The sequence below is a fragment of the Aphelocoma coerulescens genome, chromosome 5 (assembly GCF_041296385.1).
Source record: "Aphelocoma coerulescens isolate FSJ_1873_10779 chromosome 5, UR_Acoe_1.0, whole genome shotgun sequence".
In the NCBI taxonomy this organism is placed as follows: Eukaryota; Metazoa; Chordata; class Aves; order Passeriformes; family Corvidae; genus Aphelocoma; species Aphelocoma coerulescens.
The window spans coordinates 51,915,159-51,932,316 of record NC_091019.1 but is presented as its reverse complement, the minus strand read 5'-3'; the positions used below and the strand labels follow the sequence as shown (position 1 = coordinate 51,932,316).

Sequence of the window (17,158 nt, the reverse complement as noted above, 5' to 3'; positions counted from 1 at the left end):
GGTGGGTTTCCAAACTCTTTTTTTTTTCCTATTTTTTTAAATGCATTTTATTCTTACTAACCATTCCTAGTATTTTTAGCAGGCAGGTTACATATTTTCAGATTGTAGGTTTTATTCTTGGAGGCATATGTTTCTGTTATTTAAGTTTGCATAGAAGTTGGAAAAGCTCAGTGAGACACCTCAATATTATCATAATTGTGCCTTTGGTGAGAATTCACTTACTAATATCACTGCCTAGACAGTCCATATGAGCATCTGAACCAGTAGCCCTTAATTTTTTTATAGCCAGTAATGAATTAATCAATATTGTCATTGGAGCTTGCCTTGAGTCATCTCACCCTAAAGCAGAAACCTATATGTAGCCAGATGAATCATCTGGACTCCATGGACTGACTCCACAATGTGATGAGAAGCTGGGCACGATACCCCTCTGTGGCCACCTACAGTGAGATGTAGCTGGAGATTAGTCCTACTTCAACTCTATCATGGAGCTGTACTCAGTGGCTCTTGAGAGAAGGGTGTATGACAAAGCCTGTGAACTTGCCTCCCTAATTCCTTGCAATGAATCAGATCCACAAGCTGATTGCCCTCAGCTTGAGGAAGACATGCTAGTTTAAACCAGTTGAGGATCTGACCCATTCAGTTCTTAGTCTTAAGTATCAGGGATTTCAACCACAGCCAATTTATCAGGCAGATTTTATCATGTAGTATGAATTGTAATCAAACCAAAGATCTCCTCCTTTCTTAAAATGTCGATATACATGGAGTCAATCAAGGTAGACTTCAAAGTTTCATGACTCTTTCAGCAGTGCAAAGATGGGCACTACCACAGGTACAGATGTTCCTAAATAAGCCTGTTCTTAGTTTTAAAGAAAACTTGGTACCTCTTGCGACATCCTAGCCAAACCTGGACTGCTGTACATAGGTCTCAGAATGTTACAAACCTTGTATTTTCATATGTGTCTTAAAAAAAGGTGCCTGATTAGGTAGTGTTTGCACTTTGCTTTGAGATATGAAGCCCTATTCTTAGGTCAGCTCACCCTATGGTCAGCCTAAAGTGAATAAAGACCTGGCCTGAGCTGACAAATTGCAACTTAAGCCAGATGCCAGTATTTCCACGTTATTGAACAGGTAATTTTTCTGACAGAGGTGGACTGGTTTTAGTCCTGCAGCAGAGGGAATGATTAGTTTTGTATTCCATCTGCTCTGATCTTGGAAGAGGAGGGAACTTTCTAGTTCAGCAGTGAGGAAAAGGAGCTAAAAGGAGAAGAAGCTATTGCACAGGAAGCTGAGCATGGCCTCTGCTCTTCCTGTGTGAAGAACACTGCTCTGCCTCATGGCTGGCTGAAAGTAAAAGGGGCCCTGTGCTGTTGCTCTTGAGATGGGCAGAGAGCAGGAGGAGAATTCCTACCTGCTGAAATCTGCTCTGAGTAGCCCACAGCATGCTCTTCTGCATGCCACCAGCTGGAATTCCCTGTCAGAAAAATATTTCAGGTTGCTGAAAATTTGTCTTTGCCAGTGGAAAATGACAATGATCTAGGATCAGCTCATTCTGTGAAAGAGGTTTCACACATTTTGCTTCTAAGTGGCTCTATAGTGCATTTCACTCAATTTCTCTCCACGGTCACTGTTTTCCAGGAGTTAGATACAGCATTCTTCTCCCCTTAGCCTCTTTTTCTGGTTGGAATTAATTGGGGTACATCTCCATCACTCCAGGCCAGTTTTCTTCTGGCCAAGCCCTGATAAGCATCACTGATGATGTGTAAGGGAGAGGGAACTAGATATAAGGGAGAGGGAACTAGATGCACCGGAGTGAAATCAGCTGCCAACCTACACCCTGCTGGCAGTAGTACTCAGGACGAGAAAAAGCTGAGCGGGCCGAATGCAATGCTTTGGTTAGCGTAGCAAACCACAATGAAACCATCTGGTTTCATTAATGTCAATATTTTAAACATGTAGGGATTTTTGAATTATTTCCCTGACCCCTCATTTCTGTTACATAAAATGACACAACAGTATTTCCTTCAACAGAGAAATTCCAGCCCTGAGCTAGCTAAGGTGTGATGTAATACATAACATACCACCACCATCAGAAGGGGACTGTGTGGGTTTTAATGAGGCTTGCAAGTCCTTGATCTAAACCAAATTTATTCTCAAACTTCACACAACTGTTTTAACAAAGTTACAGCAAATTCCCCTACATATTTCTAAATCTTCTCATTACACCTGAAGACGGTGAGAGATCCTTTCCACCCTGCAGCTAAGGCTCAGCCCTGGGGTGGTTTCTTGCTCTGCTGTTAATGTGTCTAGACTGGTTGCTGACCCTTGCTGCTTACTATCCAAGGGATCGCCTTGAGGTGAGGTTCAGCAGGGACATAACTATCCCTGTATGAGTGCTCCAAGGCTGCTGCCGCTACGAAATAAAGCAGAACAGCTAAAAGCACCTTTGGTGACTGTGAGTTCTTGAAAAACTGCAGGTTATTGCAAATTAATACCTGGCTTCTCTCCAAATTCAGGCATGGCTGGCCATCAGCTCACAGTATACAAAAAAAGCTCTTAAACTGACAAGGCAGATTGCTGGAGGAAGGAAGTTGGTGGTCTATCTGCAAAGATGCATCCTGTCTGCCAGCCAAGGGTTTAATTTCTGCATTACTGGTTGGCCTGAGGCCCATGTTGTTTTTATACTCAGAGCATATACTGCCTCACACTGAAGAAGTGGCTTTTAGAATTCACTGAAGGAGTTAGTAACAAACTACTAGCATGCTGCATCTCCTCCTCAGTTTAGGCAAAACTTTGTAAAGGACAAATCAAGAGTCTTTTCCCAAAGACCCATTCCTAGAATTTACCATTACTCTGCTACAAGTTGGGACAGAGCTCTGAGGATATTTGGAGAAGACTTGTGAAAAAAGGACATTATCCATAGAACATACTTACAGGTAACTAGTTTTTGGAGTTACAGAGCTTAATGTTAACCAGGTAATATCTTATACCTGTTATTAGTGCAGAGAACTTCATAGTCATTAACCATTCCATTCTGAACACAGCCTGTGGATAGCTGATACCAAACACATCAACCATCACTGCTACCTCCAATGTGAATATTGCCGTGCCAGCTGTATCATAAACCCTGTTCCTCTGATACATGGAGAAGGACCCATGGTGGCTACCATTGCAGTAGGAGTGCTGTACCTGGGTTTCCCTGAGCCATGGAGTCATAGATGAGTTTGCAGGTCTTCAGCAAGATGGCAATTTTTTTTTCTGGAGAGTAGGTCTTATGCATGGCCGTGAACTTGTGAAGGATCTTTTCCAGCACAGCAGTTTCAGGCACACTGGTTGTGATGCCCAGGTCAGTGGTAGTTGTGTTTTGTATCACAAGTTGGTTCTCTTTCAGCTGCTGTAAAGATCCATCTTTGTTGTGTATTTCTTTTAAGGAAGAATTAATGGCTTCCTTTAAAGGTTTCAGGACACATTTGTACAGAGCTGTCTCAGCAATCATTTCTGCATAGAGAAGGAAGAACACAAAAGCACATAAAAAATAAGCAATACAGTAGTACAGGTGCAAGTAAAGTCCTAAGGAGGCATGTGGTTGGTTATTCAAGCACTACTACACAGATGTGAGAAGGGAACAGAAATTACATCCCAGAAAGTAAACATTTAATTACCAACACTATCCAGAAGTCCTAGATGGGCTTGAAATGAACATCAGTGTGTGGTCTCTGTTACTGGAGCTGTAGGAGACCTCCTGCTACCAGCAGTCCCTGCTCTCTTTGCCTGACTCCTGGCTGACTAGCATGGCATTATCAGGCAGGAGGAAAGCCAGCTCTGGGGAGAGAAGAGGAACCTCACCTAGCTGTGATTTTTTTCACAGCCCTGCCCTTACAGATGCCCAGATGTGATTAATCTCATGTCCCTTCTGACCTCTCCTTCTGACTTGTTTGAGATATTCACTTTGGGATGAAATTAAATGCATCCTCAAACTACTGCTTTCTTCTCAGTGACTGAAAAGCAGCTGCAGCCACCAGCTCAAAGACAGACACCAATATCTGGTCAGAAGTTTCTTACCCTTACTGCTCAAGGGACTCCAAATTACTGATTCTTTAAGACACCTCTTCCACCACCAGTGGAGGAGGAAGTAGTATGCGTGGGTTGAGCATTTGCTTACTATTTGTTAGGAGATTAAAGGAAGCATAAGACACTGCAAGGAAGTCTGTTGTCTGACTCCTAGAAACCAGAGGCAGAACTAGACGGACTGCAAGAGATCCTCTTTTTGCACTAAGGCAAAAAGGTCATTGGCAAAAGAGTTCATCTGCTCAGGCAGTGAGGAATGAACCAGGGGGCAGTAATATTTATGTATGCAAAATGCAACTATTTTAAAGAATCCAGAGGACCAATCAGCCTGAAGCAGAGCAAATTCAAGTGGTAGATCTTCCAGTGGGAATCCCTGTCCTCCACAGAAGACAGTCCTGTCAAGGTTGACTGGGCCACATCATCCTGTTAAGGAACTGTCGGTGAACAGGGTTAGATACAACTGGGCATGTCTGTGAGAAGATGGTGGGATACTTGCACACATGCAGCTCTACCAAGAATAATAAGGATACTTCTTTCTTCCTCCTTTCCACTTCCACTAATCAAGATTCAAGACAGACTTCTCTGTGCTGCTCCCACACTCCCTACCTCGAAGAAAGAGGTTATTGGGACAAAGATAGACGGTATTACACAAGGGAAAGTGAAAGTGTGGGTTCCCTCTCCTAGCTATGGCAGAGGCTGGCAGCAGGTCTGTTCTGCTGGGGAGTCTGCAGGATCATGTGAAGCCTTTGCTGGGGGAGAAGGAAATCAGCTGAGCCCACTGATACTGACAGTGGACTGCTTTTTACTCCTGGCTCACCACTAAGTTGAGTCCCACCTAATACTGGAGTTGCAGTTGCACGAACCTGGTCGCTCCTGTGGTTCCCTCCATATTCTGGGTCTTCCAGCTCCCGGCTTGTTTTAAGCCGACTTAGGGATCCATAAATAGCTCTGCATTGGTTCTCAGGTCCTCAAGAAACAGTTTTAAGCTTTCAAAGGAGCATGCGGATGCATGCAAGCACGCTTTTCCTGGGTGCACACCTTTAACTACAATAAAAAGTCCTACAGCTCTTTTTATATTCCCTCATGGATGTACATTAAACAGACAAGTCCAATCCTTAGCAAGGAGAGAAGGAGCACATTATTCCCTCACAGAATATGAATGAGAAGCAATGAAACACCTGTAAACAGTTACAAAAAGTATTTTTACTCCCCAAAGGCAAATTATGTCTGTGGCAAAGAGGTGAACATTTCATTTTGGAGCTGGTGGTAGTCTTGCAACAGCTTGCAGTCTTGCAGCCCTTCTGCACCTCTGAGATCTGAGGAGCACAAAGTGGAATCAAGTGATTCCTCCAACCTGCTACTAAAAATCATCATAGTCTTGTCCCTCCCCATGAGACAGTGATTGGCCCCAAAATTGTCTGCCACATGCAGGGAGCTCTCCATCCTGGTAGCAGAGCAGTGGATGTGGAAGGCTATGGGAATGCAGCTCTGGAGGGGAAAGTTGGCCTTTTTTGTGTTTCCAGTGAATTCAGCTCTGTGTGTGCATACCTATGTATATACATACACACACACATATATATACATACATGTATATCTCTCATACACACAAACACACGTCTCTTCTGTTAAAACTTTTCCCTTTAAAACATTCATAAAGGGATTTTCCCCCTCATTGGTCTCCAGGTTTTAGAGCTGTTCTTCTAAGTGCTGGCAACCACGGAGAAGATTTCAATTCATGCCTCTCTGGTTTTAGGAGGTGGTTTATAATTCTTTAAAGCAGAGCCCGTGTCTGCATAATTCTGTCTTCCTCCTCACCTTCCCGAACCATGCCCAGGGATGAATAAACCACAGTTACCTACCTAACTGTTCCTCAGTGTAGGAGGCTGGGTCTATCAGAGATTTCAACTCGGTGCTCTGCACTAAGTAACTCTTCAGCTGTGTCATCATCAGCCGGATTTCTTGCAGCATCTCTGTGCTGGAGCTCTGTTTTGCCATCATCTCTAAACTGTACACTCTGTAGTCCCGCACCAGGTTGCCAAAATATGAATCCTTGTCCTGTGCCAGCTCCACTATCTTCTTGTGCAGCTTCCTGTCACTAGACAAAAAGACTGTGAAGACATTGGACAGGTTCGCCAAGGACAGCCTGTTTTTGGCCTTGGCCAAGATCACGGAGCGTGTCTTTTTACCAGATGAACTACTCAGCATCTCCAGGTCATCCTCTGTACTGCTGGTGGAGTAGGAGTCCGGCTCAGATGTTGATGCCTGAGCTGTGGTGCTGCCTCCCAGGTCCTCCAGGGACAAGTGTGAACCTTCCAGTTCAGCTGAGCTGCCAGATTTCTGGCCATGTCCCGGTTCAGTCTTGGTGTGTGTGCAAGTGGCACCACCTGCCACTGTAGCTGGGCTGCCCTTGCACACAGCCTGCCCTGTGGCCACAGCTGTCTCTCTCACTGTTCTTTGCTTTGGCTGGCAGGAGCTGGGGATCCTTGGTACCTGGGAAACCCTCTTCCTTCTTGGTGGTGGGATAGGAGGTGTCTTTCCTTTCTCAATGGCACTGCTTTTTATCTTAGGTGTGTCCTCCTTCTCTGCAGGTTCGGGCTTTGTCTCCTGAAATTGTGATACAGCCCTTTTGGGAACCTCCCCAGGCATTTCTACAGCCTTTTTGCACAGCACCATTTTATGTCTGCTCTCTGTACTTGTATCTTGGTTTTCTTCTGTTCCTTCCCCCTTCAGTGTTTCACAACTTTCAGGGTTACCCACACAGCTCTCCTCTGAGGTCCTCTCACTCAGCCGCCTCCGCGGGGGAGCAGAGGGCTGGGAGCCCTTCTTGGGGCTCACTGCCAAGGGCTCATTGGCCGGGCAGCTCCGCTTCCTTTCTTCTTTATCGTCACCGCCCTCAATTTTCATTTCCTCGATGCTCTTTCCTAGTTGCTTAATAAGTAGCTTGTTTTCTTCACAGGCAGTCATGGGGTCCTGTGAGAGCTTCAGGGAAGATTTCTGAACAAGAGCATGAGGAGGTGGAGGTGGAGGGGGCCGTCGAGGAGACCTCCTATCAGTAAGCATGATGGGAGGGGGGAGATCAACGCTCCCAGGGTGGCCTTTAGGAGAAGGTACATCTGGAGGACCAGGACTACTGCACTCTTCTATAAAAATAGGATTCACAAACCACAGCCTGTCATTTCCTATTGACAGCTCAATTTCACATGAGCAGTGGTTTGTGCTACTTGCAAAACACTGGGTAGATCTTAAACTGTCTGCCTGGGCAGTGCTGAAGGCAGAGTCTTTTGCAGAGTGGGATAAGTCCTGTCTTCTTCTGTGGTTTAAGTAGGAATCCCAGAAATCTGTCAAAAAAAAAAAAAAAAAAAAGACAAAAAGAAAAATGAAAACATTATCTGAGAGAATTTTAGCTGCTAGTGATATGTAGAAAATCTTACTGTTAAAAGAAATGGTACACAAATTTCAATGTCAAACTTTCAAACCTCTGCACAAAACAGTGTGAAGAAAGGGTTGTCTGCTTTATGTATGTGAAGTTCATCAAGCCAGGGGATGACCTCAGAAGCTTCACCAGCATTCTTTCCCCTGTCAATTTTAGGACACTTACCTAGTGAAAGTTTATAATGCTGTTCAGCATTTTCAGTAAGAGCAGGAAGGTACAAGTAACAAATACAAATTATTTTGAAAAGGGGTCTCTGCTTGTTCAGTGATAACTGCCCTCTACATGCAAATAGCTGTGGATACCTGAGGTGAGGATGTGAAGATCCTAGGCAAGTTGAGTCTCCCTCTTGCTCACAACAGTAAGGTGCAGATCTGAGGCAGACAGCCTGGATCCAACATGCACCAGGAAACAACAGATGAAGATGACTCTACTATGCAGCAAGCTCATGTGGCAGTCTGTTTTACACAGAGGTCTGATCCTGCCTTGCAGTATAATCAGTTCAGAAACACATAATTTTAAACACTTTCCCCTGATTATTATTACCATTAAAGTCTATAGCTCTGGATGACTGTTACCTATGGCCATAGCCACTGTGCCTTGCACCTTGCCTTGAGACTGTCTGCCTGCAGGTGTCAGAGAGGAAAGATGATAAAAGACTGTACACAGGAAGGATGTATGATGATGGACTAAGGAATAGTTAAGTACTTCAGTGCCATCAACTATGACTGAAAAAGAAAGATGGTGTTTCACATGCAGGTAATCATTTCTGTCAGAAATCTCTTATTATAATTTGTCTTTTAGTAACTGTTTTTTTAAAATTACAAAGCACTGGTACATTTTTTTAATAGATTCAGTATCACATCTAACCTTTTTCCCATCCCCCGAAGGTGAGGTTTCAAACCTGCCTTACAAGTCTGGTTGCTTTCAATCAATATTAAAGCTGCTGACCCAGGATCCACTACTGGAAGCATCAGGAAACAGGATCCAGCAAACCTCATATGTTCTGACCAAGGAAAAGGGTATAAACCTCTGAGGGTATTCATTGGATGAGAACTATATTGATGCCCACAGATTTAGGGATAAGGTGGGAAATCCTGGAAACACAAGGATTCAGAAAATTAAATAACTATTTCAGCATGCTTGGTCCTTGAACACAGAGCTGATACTGATGGCAAACTCTTCTCTGTGGATTTCAGGGGACACAATGGGGCTGCCACACAATATGCCTGAACCCTGCCTTGTGCTTGGTGTCAGTAGTGTCTCACTGCCAAAACATCACATGCTGAGCCCAAGAGAGGATGGATGGGGCTGCACATATGTGGGATGACCCTTGGTGCTGAGCATAGGGTACAGCTCTCAGGTCAAGAGGTGAGCTAAAAGACAGTCTATTCCCATCAGGATAAAATTGCCTGTTTAGCTTCTCACAGCCTAGGCTAGTGTCCAAATTCAGCTTTATAAACATGTCAGCATGTTATCTTAGGCTGGCTGACATTAGAACAGCTTTATTCCCTGATTTCTTACTGTAAGAGGGAGGAGAACAAAGAAGCTTAAAATAAAAGTGTTGCCAGGAACAACAGCACTCTTGACAACAGAATTTGGGAGTAGATGCACAGATGCAACTGCACATACTAGGACCATGCTGCGAACCCCCTCACATCTGAGATGGTTAGGGTACCATTTTCCTTAAGCTCTCCAGGTCTTCTAGGCATCAGCAAAGGCAGGTCGGTGGAAATTTCTTTAAGTCAGAATATAATGCTGTGAAGTCTCATGGGCTGAGGAAATGGTGAGTAAACCAATCTACACAGGGGAAGTTGGTCGTTTTTCTCAGTAGTGGTCAGGATAAAGCACTGTGATGAAAATGCAGGGAAGGAACAGATGATGTGGTCCTACCAAGTAACAAGGCTGCTTCAGAGCAGGCATTTCCCAGTACAGCCACACCGTCTCACACTGCCAAGAAGGCTGTTTGATCATCTCCCATTGCTGTCCTGGATCTTCCCTTATCTTGCACTCTGGGAGGGATAATTAAGCAGTTCTTGGCATCTTTGGCATGTCTGTGATGGTATGTGCCCTTTGTGCAGTGCAATCATGCTAATTCTCCTGCTAAAATAACTTCTGTACCAAGCGAGGTCAGGACTAGAAGGCCTGCAGTACATCCTCTGTGACAACATACAGAACAACCAGATCCTTTGTGGAACAATTCAGCTTGTAGATAGACATCTTACTTCTATCCCCTTGAAACACATATTACTTTGAAATAACTACAAAGCAACATATGAGAATTGCAGACAATGCTATGTTTCCTTTGGAAGTGCCACTTTGGGGAGCACTCATTGTTTGTGTACCCATTTACATCCACAAAATTTTGTTCCAGGAAGCAATAAACAGCATCAGTCAGTAGCTGAGCCTGTTTGACTCTACTAAGACAGCATGGCACTTCAGGAAGCTTCGTTTCCTAGGAAGATGCACACAATAGCAGTTTTTTTCTGTTGTCAGAAACTTGCCTGGTGTGAAATACACCATGACAAATAAACTTCCAAGCCTCACTACTTTTATGACCACCAGTACAGGAGAGAAGGGAAAAGACTACAATCGATATTGCTTTGGTGCTTGTGCTTTAACTAATCTCTTCTTTCAGAAGTTGTTGGAAATTGTTGCCTGAATCAAGATAGCCTCTGATGGCTCAAATTAGACTGAAGGTTGCAGATTCATGATACACTTCCTACATTTTAATCCAAATTTTTAGACTTGTTATAAAAAAAATAAGTTTGCAACTTGTTATCTCAAATTGCAAAGTACCTTTTTATAAGCAATAAGTGCTGACTGGACACCCATATAAAAGGATGCTTTGACAAACTGGAACATACTCAAAATAGAGGATGCTGAAAGTGTTAGAGGCAAATCTGTTGGTCAAATTCAACAAAGCTGCCTGAACTGAAACCAGTGGGGTTTGCCCATGCCTTCTGGGAGGTATGATGCAGAAGATCCAAAAATAGATACCGATGGGCTCAGAGTGCTCTAATAAGTATGTCTAATAAATGAGCTAACTCTTCAATTTTTCCCGTTGTTTGGCTTTTTTCAACACCCAAAAGAAAACTGGAAAACCAAGGAGTGTGAAAGCAGCTAACTGAAGTAGCTGTCTCAAGTGGAGTGTGTTAAATGGAAGGGAATAGAAAGGAGACCTCCTTTAGTTAACAGATCATCTTTTCCTATCTCTGTAACTTTATACATTTCACCTAAAATTTGCTTGTTTGGTGCTGTCACTAAAAATAATGTTCCTTTTTGCATGTCATTAGTGTGAGGTGAGAGAACATGCTGGGACAATACACATTTCTCTACCAACTAGAAGTCCTGCAGGAGAAAGCAGAAATATCAAAATGCAAAAGTATCACACTTTCATCAGCATTGCCCCCACCCATCAGAAGGAGAAGCTGCAAAGGTATTTTCCATATAGCTCAGATGCCAGCTACTTCCAACGTGTGTAAGTTATCCTGAGGGGCCATACTGCACTTTAGCTGGTGAAAGCCACCGCTTACACAGACTGTAGGTACCACACCCTGGACAGAGATCCAGGTGGAGGTTTATGGACAAAGGGGCAAGTGCCCTTTTTCTCAGCAACCTTCTATGAACATAAAGATCATAAACATCTTCTTCTTGCATTCAGACATCTTTAGCTATTCCAAAGACAGTAGCTCACCTGTCTTCCAGTTGCATTATGTTTGTGCAAGGCACCATTGTTCTCACAAGTCCAAGTGAAAATCTGACTGCTTTGAGGGACTTACCTATCCCCAGACTAGAGATAATTTCAAGGTCTTGAAAGCTACTGGCTTCTAATATTGCTTGTGGCAGCTTCAGGGTAAAGGGCAGCAAATCCCTGTAGAAAGAAACAGAATGAAAAAACAGCAAAAGGATAAACCCCACAATTTTTAGGAATTCCAGACTTCACTTGGTTTTAGTGATTGGATTGGCTCAAAATTTCAGCCCTGTTCTGCAAAGTTGTGGCTGGTAAGGAATCATGGACATTGTGCTGGCCTGGGTTGCTCTGATTTCACAAAAGATCACTAGCTTCTGTGGTGATGCTTCATGCCATAGCACTGACTTAATTCCTCTGTTTTGGCTCTGTCCTCTGAAAATAGCAGGAATGCCTCTCGCTTCAGGGGAGGCCACAAGGGTTGAAATATCTTCCCATGAAAAGTGAGGTGCTGCAAATTGTAATTATTTTAATTAGAAAAGCCAATCTTTTTGGTGTGGAAAGGATTTGAAGTCCTTTTTCTTTCTGTTTACCCCTCCCTCACTACTCTGCTTCCTCTTTTAAAAATCTCTGTAAGTGTAAGGCATGGGTACACGGCAAGGCACAGAGGGATTAGGGAAGGAAGACCCCGCCTGGGGAAGGGTAACCCCTGGGTGAAGGGACAGACAGCGAGGAAGTGCTGCATGACACTGAGAAAACACATATATCCCACTCTCAGACTTCTGAGTACTTGGTTTCTGGAAAGATGCTGTATTTCTACCAAAAAAAAGATGGAGTTTCTTAGAGGATGTTAGCTGGGTTTCACTGAAACACACCCTAAGTCTCAAGCAATTTAACAGAGCACTTGGTCTGCCAGTGAACTGTTCAGGTTTGCCTCTTGCCCAGTGACAATTTTCTAAACCTGTTCTTGCCTCAATTCCCCTTCTAACAAGGACTAGAAAAGCCAGTCCCTAAAAGACAGCAAGGAATGGTGCAGGATCATTTTACACATCAAAAGTTTTACAAAGTGTTCTACATGGTACAAGGAATTATTATAGAAAAAACTGGCCTTATGAGTGGGAGGTCTCTACTACACAAATGCACACCCCAAAAATGCACACAACTGCAGACCTATCTGTTGACAGATGAATTCAGGGGGCCTATTTCTGACCTTTTTAACAGATACATACCTTACTGATGTATTGTGTTCTCCATGGGTTCCCTGTGCACTGCTGAGCACTCTGTTGTCACACTGACATAAACTGATGTGATCCCTGGCTTATTATTTTTTCATGGCAGATATGAGGTTTAAAAGAGGAAGAGGGTCCATGTACCTTCTGCTTTCTTTGTTATTTTGTATGCATGAATAGTTCCCTTACTTTTTTTTTTTTTTTTTTTTTTTTTTGGAAAATATTAGGACATTGCCCTAAAAGAAAAAAATCTGGTCTTATTAATGGGGCAGCAGCTTGCAGACCACCCACCAAGTCACCTGATACCTACAGGTGGGTAATATATCCAGGCTGAAAGTTTTTTTGAGAAGAGCCTATCAGCCCTGAAAAGCTGTTTCCAGCTATTCATAGACAACTTACTACATCCCTGAGAACAGGCCTCTACATTCACCATCACAGAGAGCTCCTATGAGCTGCCAACAAATGGTGGGTCAGTGCCTTTTTATTACCTGCTTCTCTCAGAAAATTATTCCCTTTTTATCTTGTCTTTTGACAGTAGTCTGGAAAACCACATGAACCATCTGAATGTGTATTTGACACTCAGAAATAACATCTATAACAGGAGCAAATAGAAGAATTCTTCTTTCTTTCTTTCTGAGACTCCTTCTCAAGCCATGATCTTTTTTGCAGGAAAGCAGAAGTGAGCATATTTTCTCTGTAACCAGCCATTTGACTAGAAATGCCCAATTTTATTTTGCATTTGGGCTGTTCTTTGCTTTGGTGAGAAAGAAGTCTTTATATAGGTCCAGGGCTTAATTTATGTCCATTCTATAGGGTTGTCATGGGTTAGCAAGCATAGTCCCAGAAGTGATGTCCTTGCTAAGGGGTGCTTACAGCTTCCTCTGTGACCTGACAGAACCTATAAGATGGCCAGTTTGAATATGGACAATTCTTTGAGCCACTTAAAGTTGTGACCACCTCTGTGATCCACACTTAAGAATAGAAAACCCTGAGGCAGAGGCTCGGTCTCGTTTCCAGTGCTGGGACAGGTGGCTGCGGGCCCCGTGCGGGGGCCGGCGGGCCCGACCCAGGCCCTGCTCGGACCAAGCCGGGCCGGGCCACGGCCAGCCTGGAGCCAATGGGCCTGCTCCAGCTGTGGAACCCCCCCACTGCCCTGCTGTGAGCAGCCGGAGCGGCTCGGCTACCCCACCCCCTCCAGTTCAGCCAAGATTCAGCTGAAGCTGCCCCGCTGTCCAGCAGAGATCATGTGACCAACAGCAATAAGTGACATTCCAGCTGCAAGGCCTAGGTGAGATTAACCCTTTTAGTGCTGTGAAGAGCTGAAAACCTGAGGGAGAAGAAAGAGGAGATGCTTAAAGCTGAAATTCTGTTGTAAAGCTATGATGTATCAGAGTACCCGTTGTAATTTCATGAAGGCATGGGGGGTGGAACGTTCAATTTGTACTTGTGAGCAAAAGCACCTGTGCTGAGATAGGCAGATGCTGAAGCAGCTGTAATTTCATGAGAAGTTTGAACAGGGAGAGATGGAAGCGATGAGGACTTTTGCTCCAAATGGAAAAGGAGAAAAGCTCAGTTCCTAGAGATGCTCCCAGAGATAGTCCCAAAGATGAAGATGAGGAGGACCCTTTGCTCCCAAGGAAGGAGAAGGGCCTCTGTTCTTAGAGATGAAATGCTCCCAGAGATGGGTGAAGAGAACTTTGTTTCTGAACAACTCAATGTTAAATTTGTACCCCAGTAATTCAAGAGTGGACCCTCGAAAGCAGTTGTGGGAAAAGCTGCAAGTTGGGGGAAGGGACTCACATGCGAGCAGAGAACCAACCCGGCCAGCTGTCTCGTTGTGATAATGTTTTCATAGCATGGGCAAGAGAGACTCCTCTTCCTAAATGGACTGAACAAGGTTATTATGGAAGTGATAAACAGACTGAACATCTCAAGGGTTGTCTTTTTACATTGTCAGTGGGAGAAGGGAGGAAGGTGGGGGGAGGAGAAGTGTTCTGAAGGTGTGGTATGATTTTTTTTTTCCCTTCTTTTAGGTCTGTTAATAAACTTCTTTATATTCTTTCAAGTTTGGTGCCTGCTTTGCATTTCTCCTAATTTTTATCTCACAGAAGGTAAACAGTAATGAGTATTTCGGGCCAAACCACTACACTAAATTGGTGTTTCTGCCCAGTTAAAAACTCAACCCGCTACAAGGGTCTATACAAGTCTAGATGGCTAAATGTCTATTAAGTGATGAGAGTGAAGCAGAGCATGGTTTCTTCCATGCAGGTAGGAGTCGTGGCCCAGCAGTGTTGAGCTCAGCTGTCTGCAGTCCTCAGAATAGTGGGAATATAACTGGCTGGGTAAGCTTTAGCACACTGTATCCTACCGCAGACAGATTTCTCCTACCGTGTGACCTAACCAAGTGGCTAACGTGACTGCCTTGTAAACATATCCTGAATCTGCTTTCTCCTCTTAGAAGGAAATAACTACTTTAAGAGTCACGTAAGTTTATATAGAGGAAGTCAAAAGTCTACAACCAACTCCCAACGAGGCCTGCTGCAGTAGGGATAGGGTAAGTAGGTGGTGGAGGCAGTGTGCTAGGCACAAGGACACAGATTAGAGGAGCCTGCAGACATGTGGGTTTAATTACACAGAGGGGCTCATCAGATGCTGATCACACCTTGCACTAGTGAAAATGACATTACAGGTCTTTCCCATCTCTATACCCATTATGGTTGGTATTTCTGTGCTGAGCAAACAAGCACTTTGTTTTCATTTTAATTTTAGTGAAAGAACATACATTTTTTCAGGACTGCTTTCCTTGATAGGTTCCCCATAGGTGACTAAGTGCTTTGAGTCTCCCACAGGCAACAGTTCATTAGCAGGTTTGCTAAGTTGCTACCAGGTGTGTGTGTATGTGTATGCTTAAAGCTACTTTAAATAAATAATTAACTCGTGGCCCTTCTTCCTCCCTGCCTCTGTTCTGTGCCTCTGCCCTTTGTGGAAGCAGCCCTATGGACAAAGCTTTCAGCTGCAGGGACAGCAGTGCTTGTGGTGTGCCTGGCCAGAAACTGGATGATCTAGCCCCACTGTAGATACAAGCATTTGAAATACCTTCTGGTCCGGCAGGTTGAAGGGTAGCAGAGGAAACAGAGGGGTCTGTGCTGGGACTGGGGACTGGGGAAGGGCAGACCAGAGGGAAGGGCAAAATGACTGTGCCATGGAAGCAATGAATCCAACTCACCTGCTGACACAGTAGAAGGCAACCAGTTTGAAAACATCCTCAAATACAAGGACAGATCCTTCCAGGTACAGGACTGGTGAAAAACAGAAAAGACAGTCAGCAGCTGTTTTCTTTGAGCTATGTGATTTAAAAAAAGCAGGTAGGTTTGGCTAGCACATCTTGTGTTCTGTGACTGTCCAGTAATTGCACGGACTAATATGAAGGAGTGAAGAACTGGCTTCAGGTGGCCAAATGCAACAAGATTCTTCAGGGAGACACTAGAGAAGAAATATCTCAGCCTGGCTTTTGGAAAAGTTAGCTCAAGATATCCAAGTGTTGTGACACTAACAGAAACAATGGGAAGAAGAAAACCTCCCAGGTCACTTCCAAAGGGATCGTTACAAGCCCATCTGTCTCTAAGGATGTGCATATCTGCAATACATATGGGGCTGACCTTGTGACTCTTCATGCTGGAATCTGGTTTGGTCTGGATGCACAAAGTGCTTTGAAGAAAAAAAATAGAAATTACTGTTTCATTACTATGTGTGTGGGCTCTGACCTGGGTCACACAGGCAGTGTGAGCATTGCCTATTTGTATGTCTTCTGTCTTCTCCCTCCCATGGTGTTATTCAGTGACTGCACTCTCCTTTAAGTGGCAAAATAAAATCCACCATATTGGAGAGTTTTTTAAGATGACCTCCTTTCTAATGATATGCATTTGGGTATTATATAGCCCAAATCTCACATGTTATTACAGAGCTTTTGGCTTTTAAACCAGAAAAAAATACACTGGCCAGTAGAGAAAGTTTACCCAACCAATAAGGCAAAACAGAGAGAAAGACTCGAATCTGCAGGAGAGATGTGTCCATCTTTGCTTCAGCTTTATAGTCTCACAAACTGTCTATGCCTGTTTGTGCACAACACACCACCCCAACAGGCATTGACAAGGGTAAGGAAATCTGCAGTGGATTCTCAGAAATGCCCACTTACCAGTGGTAAAGAACCACCCCCAGAGCTGCACTCCAGAGCTGCCACAGGAGCATGCCAGGAGTCCCTAGGGAGCAGCACCAGCTCCCACCCCCACAGCACTGCCCACAGAGGTTGTCCATCTTCCTTCACACTGTTCTAGGCCACAGGTCAGAGCTGTGGGCACAAAGCTCAGCTACTGTGATTCAGCTTCCTCAGTTAGCCATGATTCACAGCCCCTTGCCATGCCTGCCTGGTGGTTGGTCTCCTGCAAAGCAGGGTCCCCAGCACTTGAGGGAAGGACACACCCACCTGGCTCTCCTCTCCCTCACCTCTGTGCCCTGGCTCTTGTTCTCCAGCCAGCAGATAATCCCACTGCAAGGAAATGCTCAAGATTGTCTCTTGTTCAAGTTCATATCTCATTCCCCAAACAAGGCATTTCCTCCTTTTACTTCTCCCTTTGTTCTAGCCCAGGCCCAGTAGGTTGCTCTTTTGGGCTGAATGTACCTATGTAGGCATTTTTTAAAGAGACAAAGGCCATGTAATTCTCAACAGTCATTCCTAGCATC

General features: G+C 44.2%; 1 protein-coding gene across 1 annotated transcript in view; it reads right to left on the bottom strand.

The window, feature by feature from the left end:
* RIN3 (Ras and Rab interactor 3) overlaps nucleotides 1-17,158 on the bottom strand; it is a 67,413-nt gene that overhangs the window by 12,003 nt on the left and 38,252 nt on the right. The window contains exons 4-7 of the mRNA XM_069018120.1: nucleotides 15,645-15,717; nucleotides 11,281-11,372; nucleotides 5,928-7,406; nucleotides 3,190-3,498 (exon numbers count right to left, since the gene is read on the bottom strand). Coding sequence (XP_068874221.1) covers nucleotides 3,190-3,498; nucleotides 5,928-7,406; nucleotides 11,281-11,372; nucleotides 15,645-15,717 — 1,953 coding nt within the window. The remainder of the gene's footprint in view (nucleotides 1-3,189; nucleotides 3,499-5,927; nucleotides 7,407-11,280; nucleotides 11,373-15,644; nucleotides 15,718-17,158) is intronic.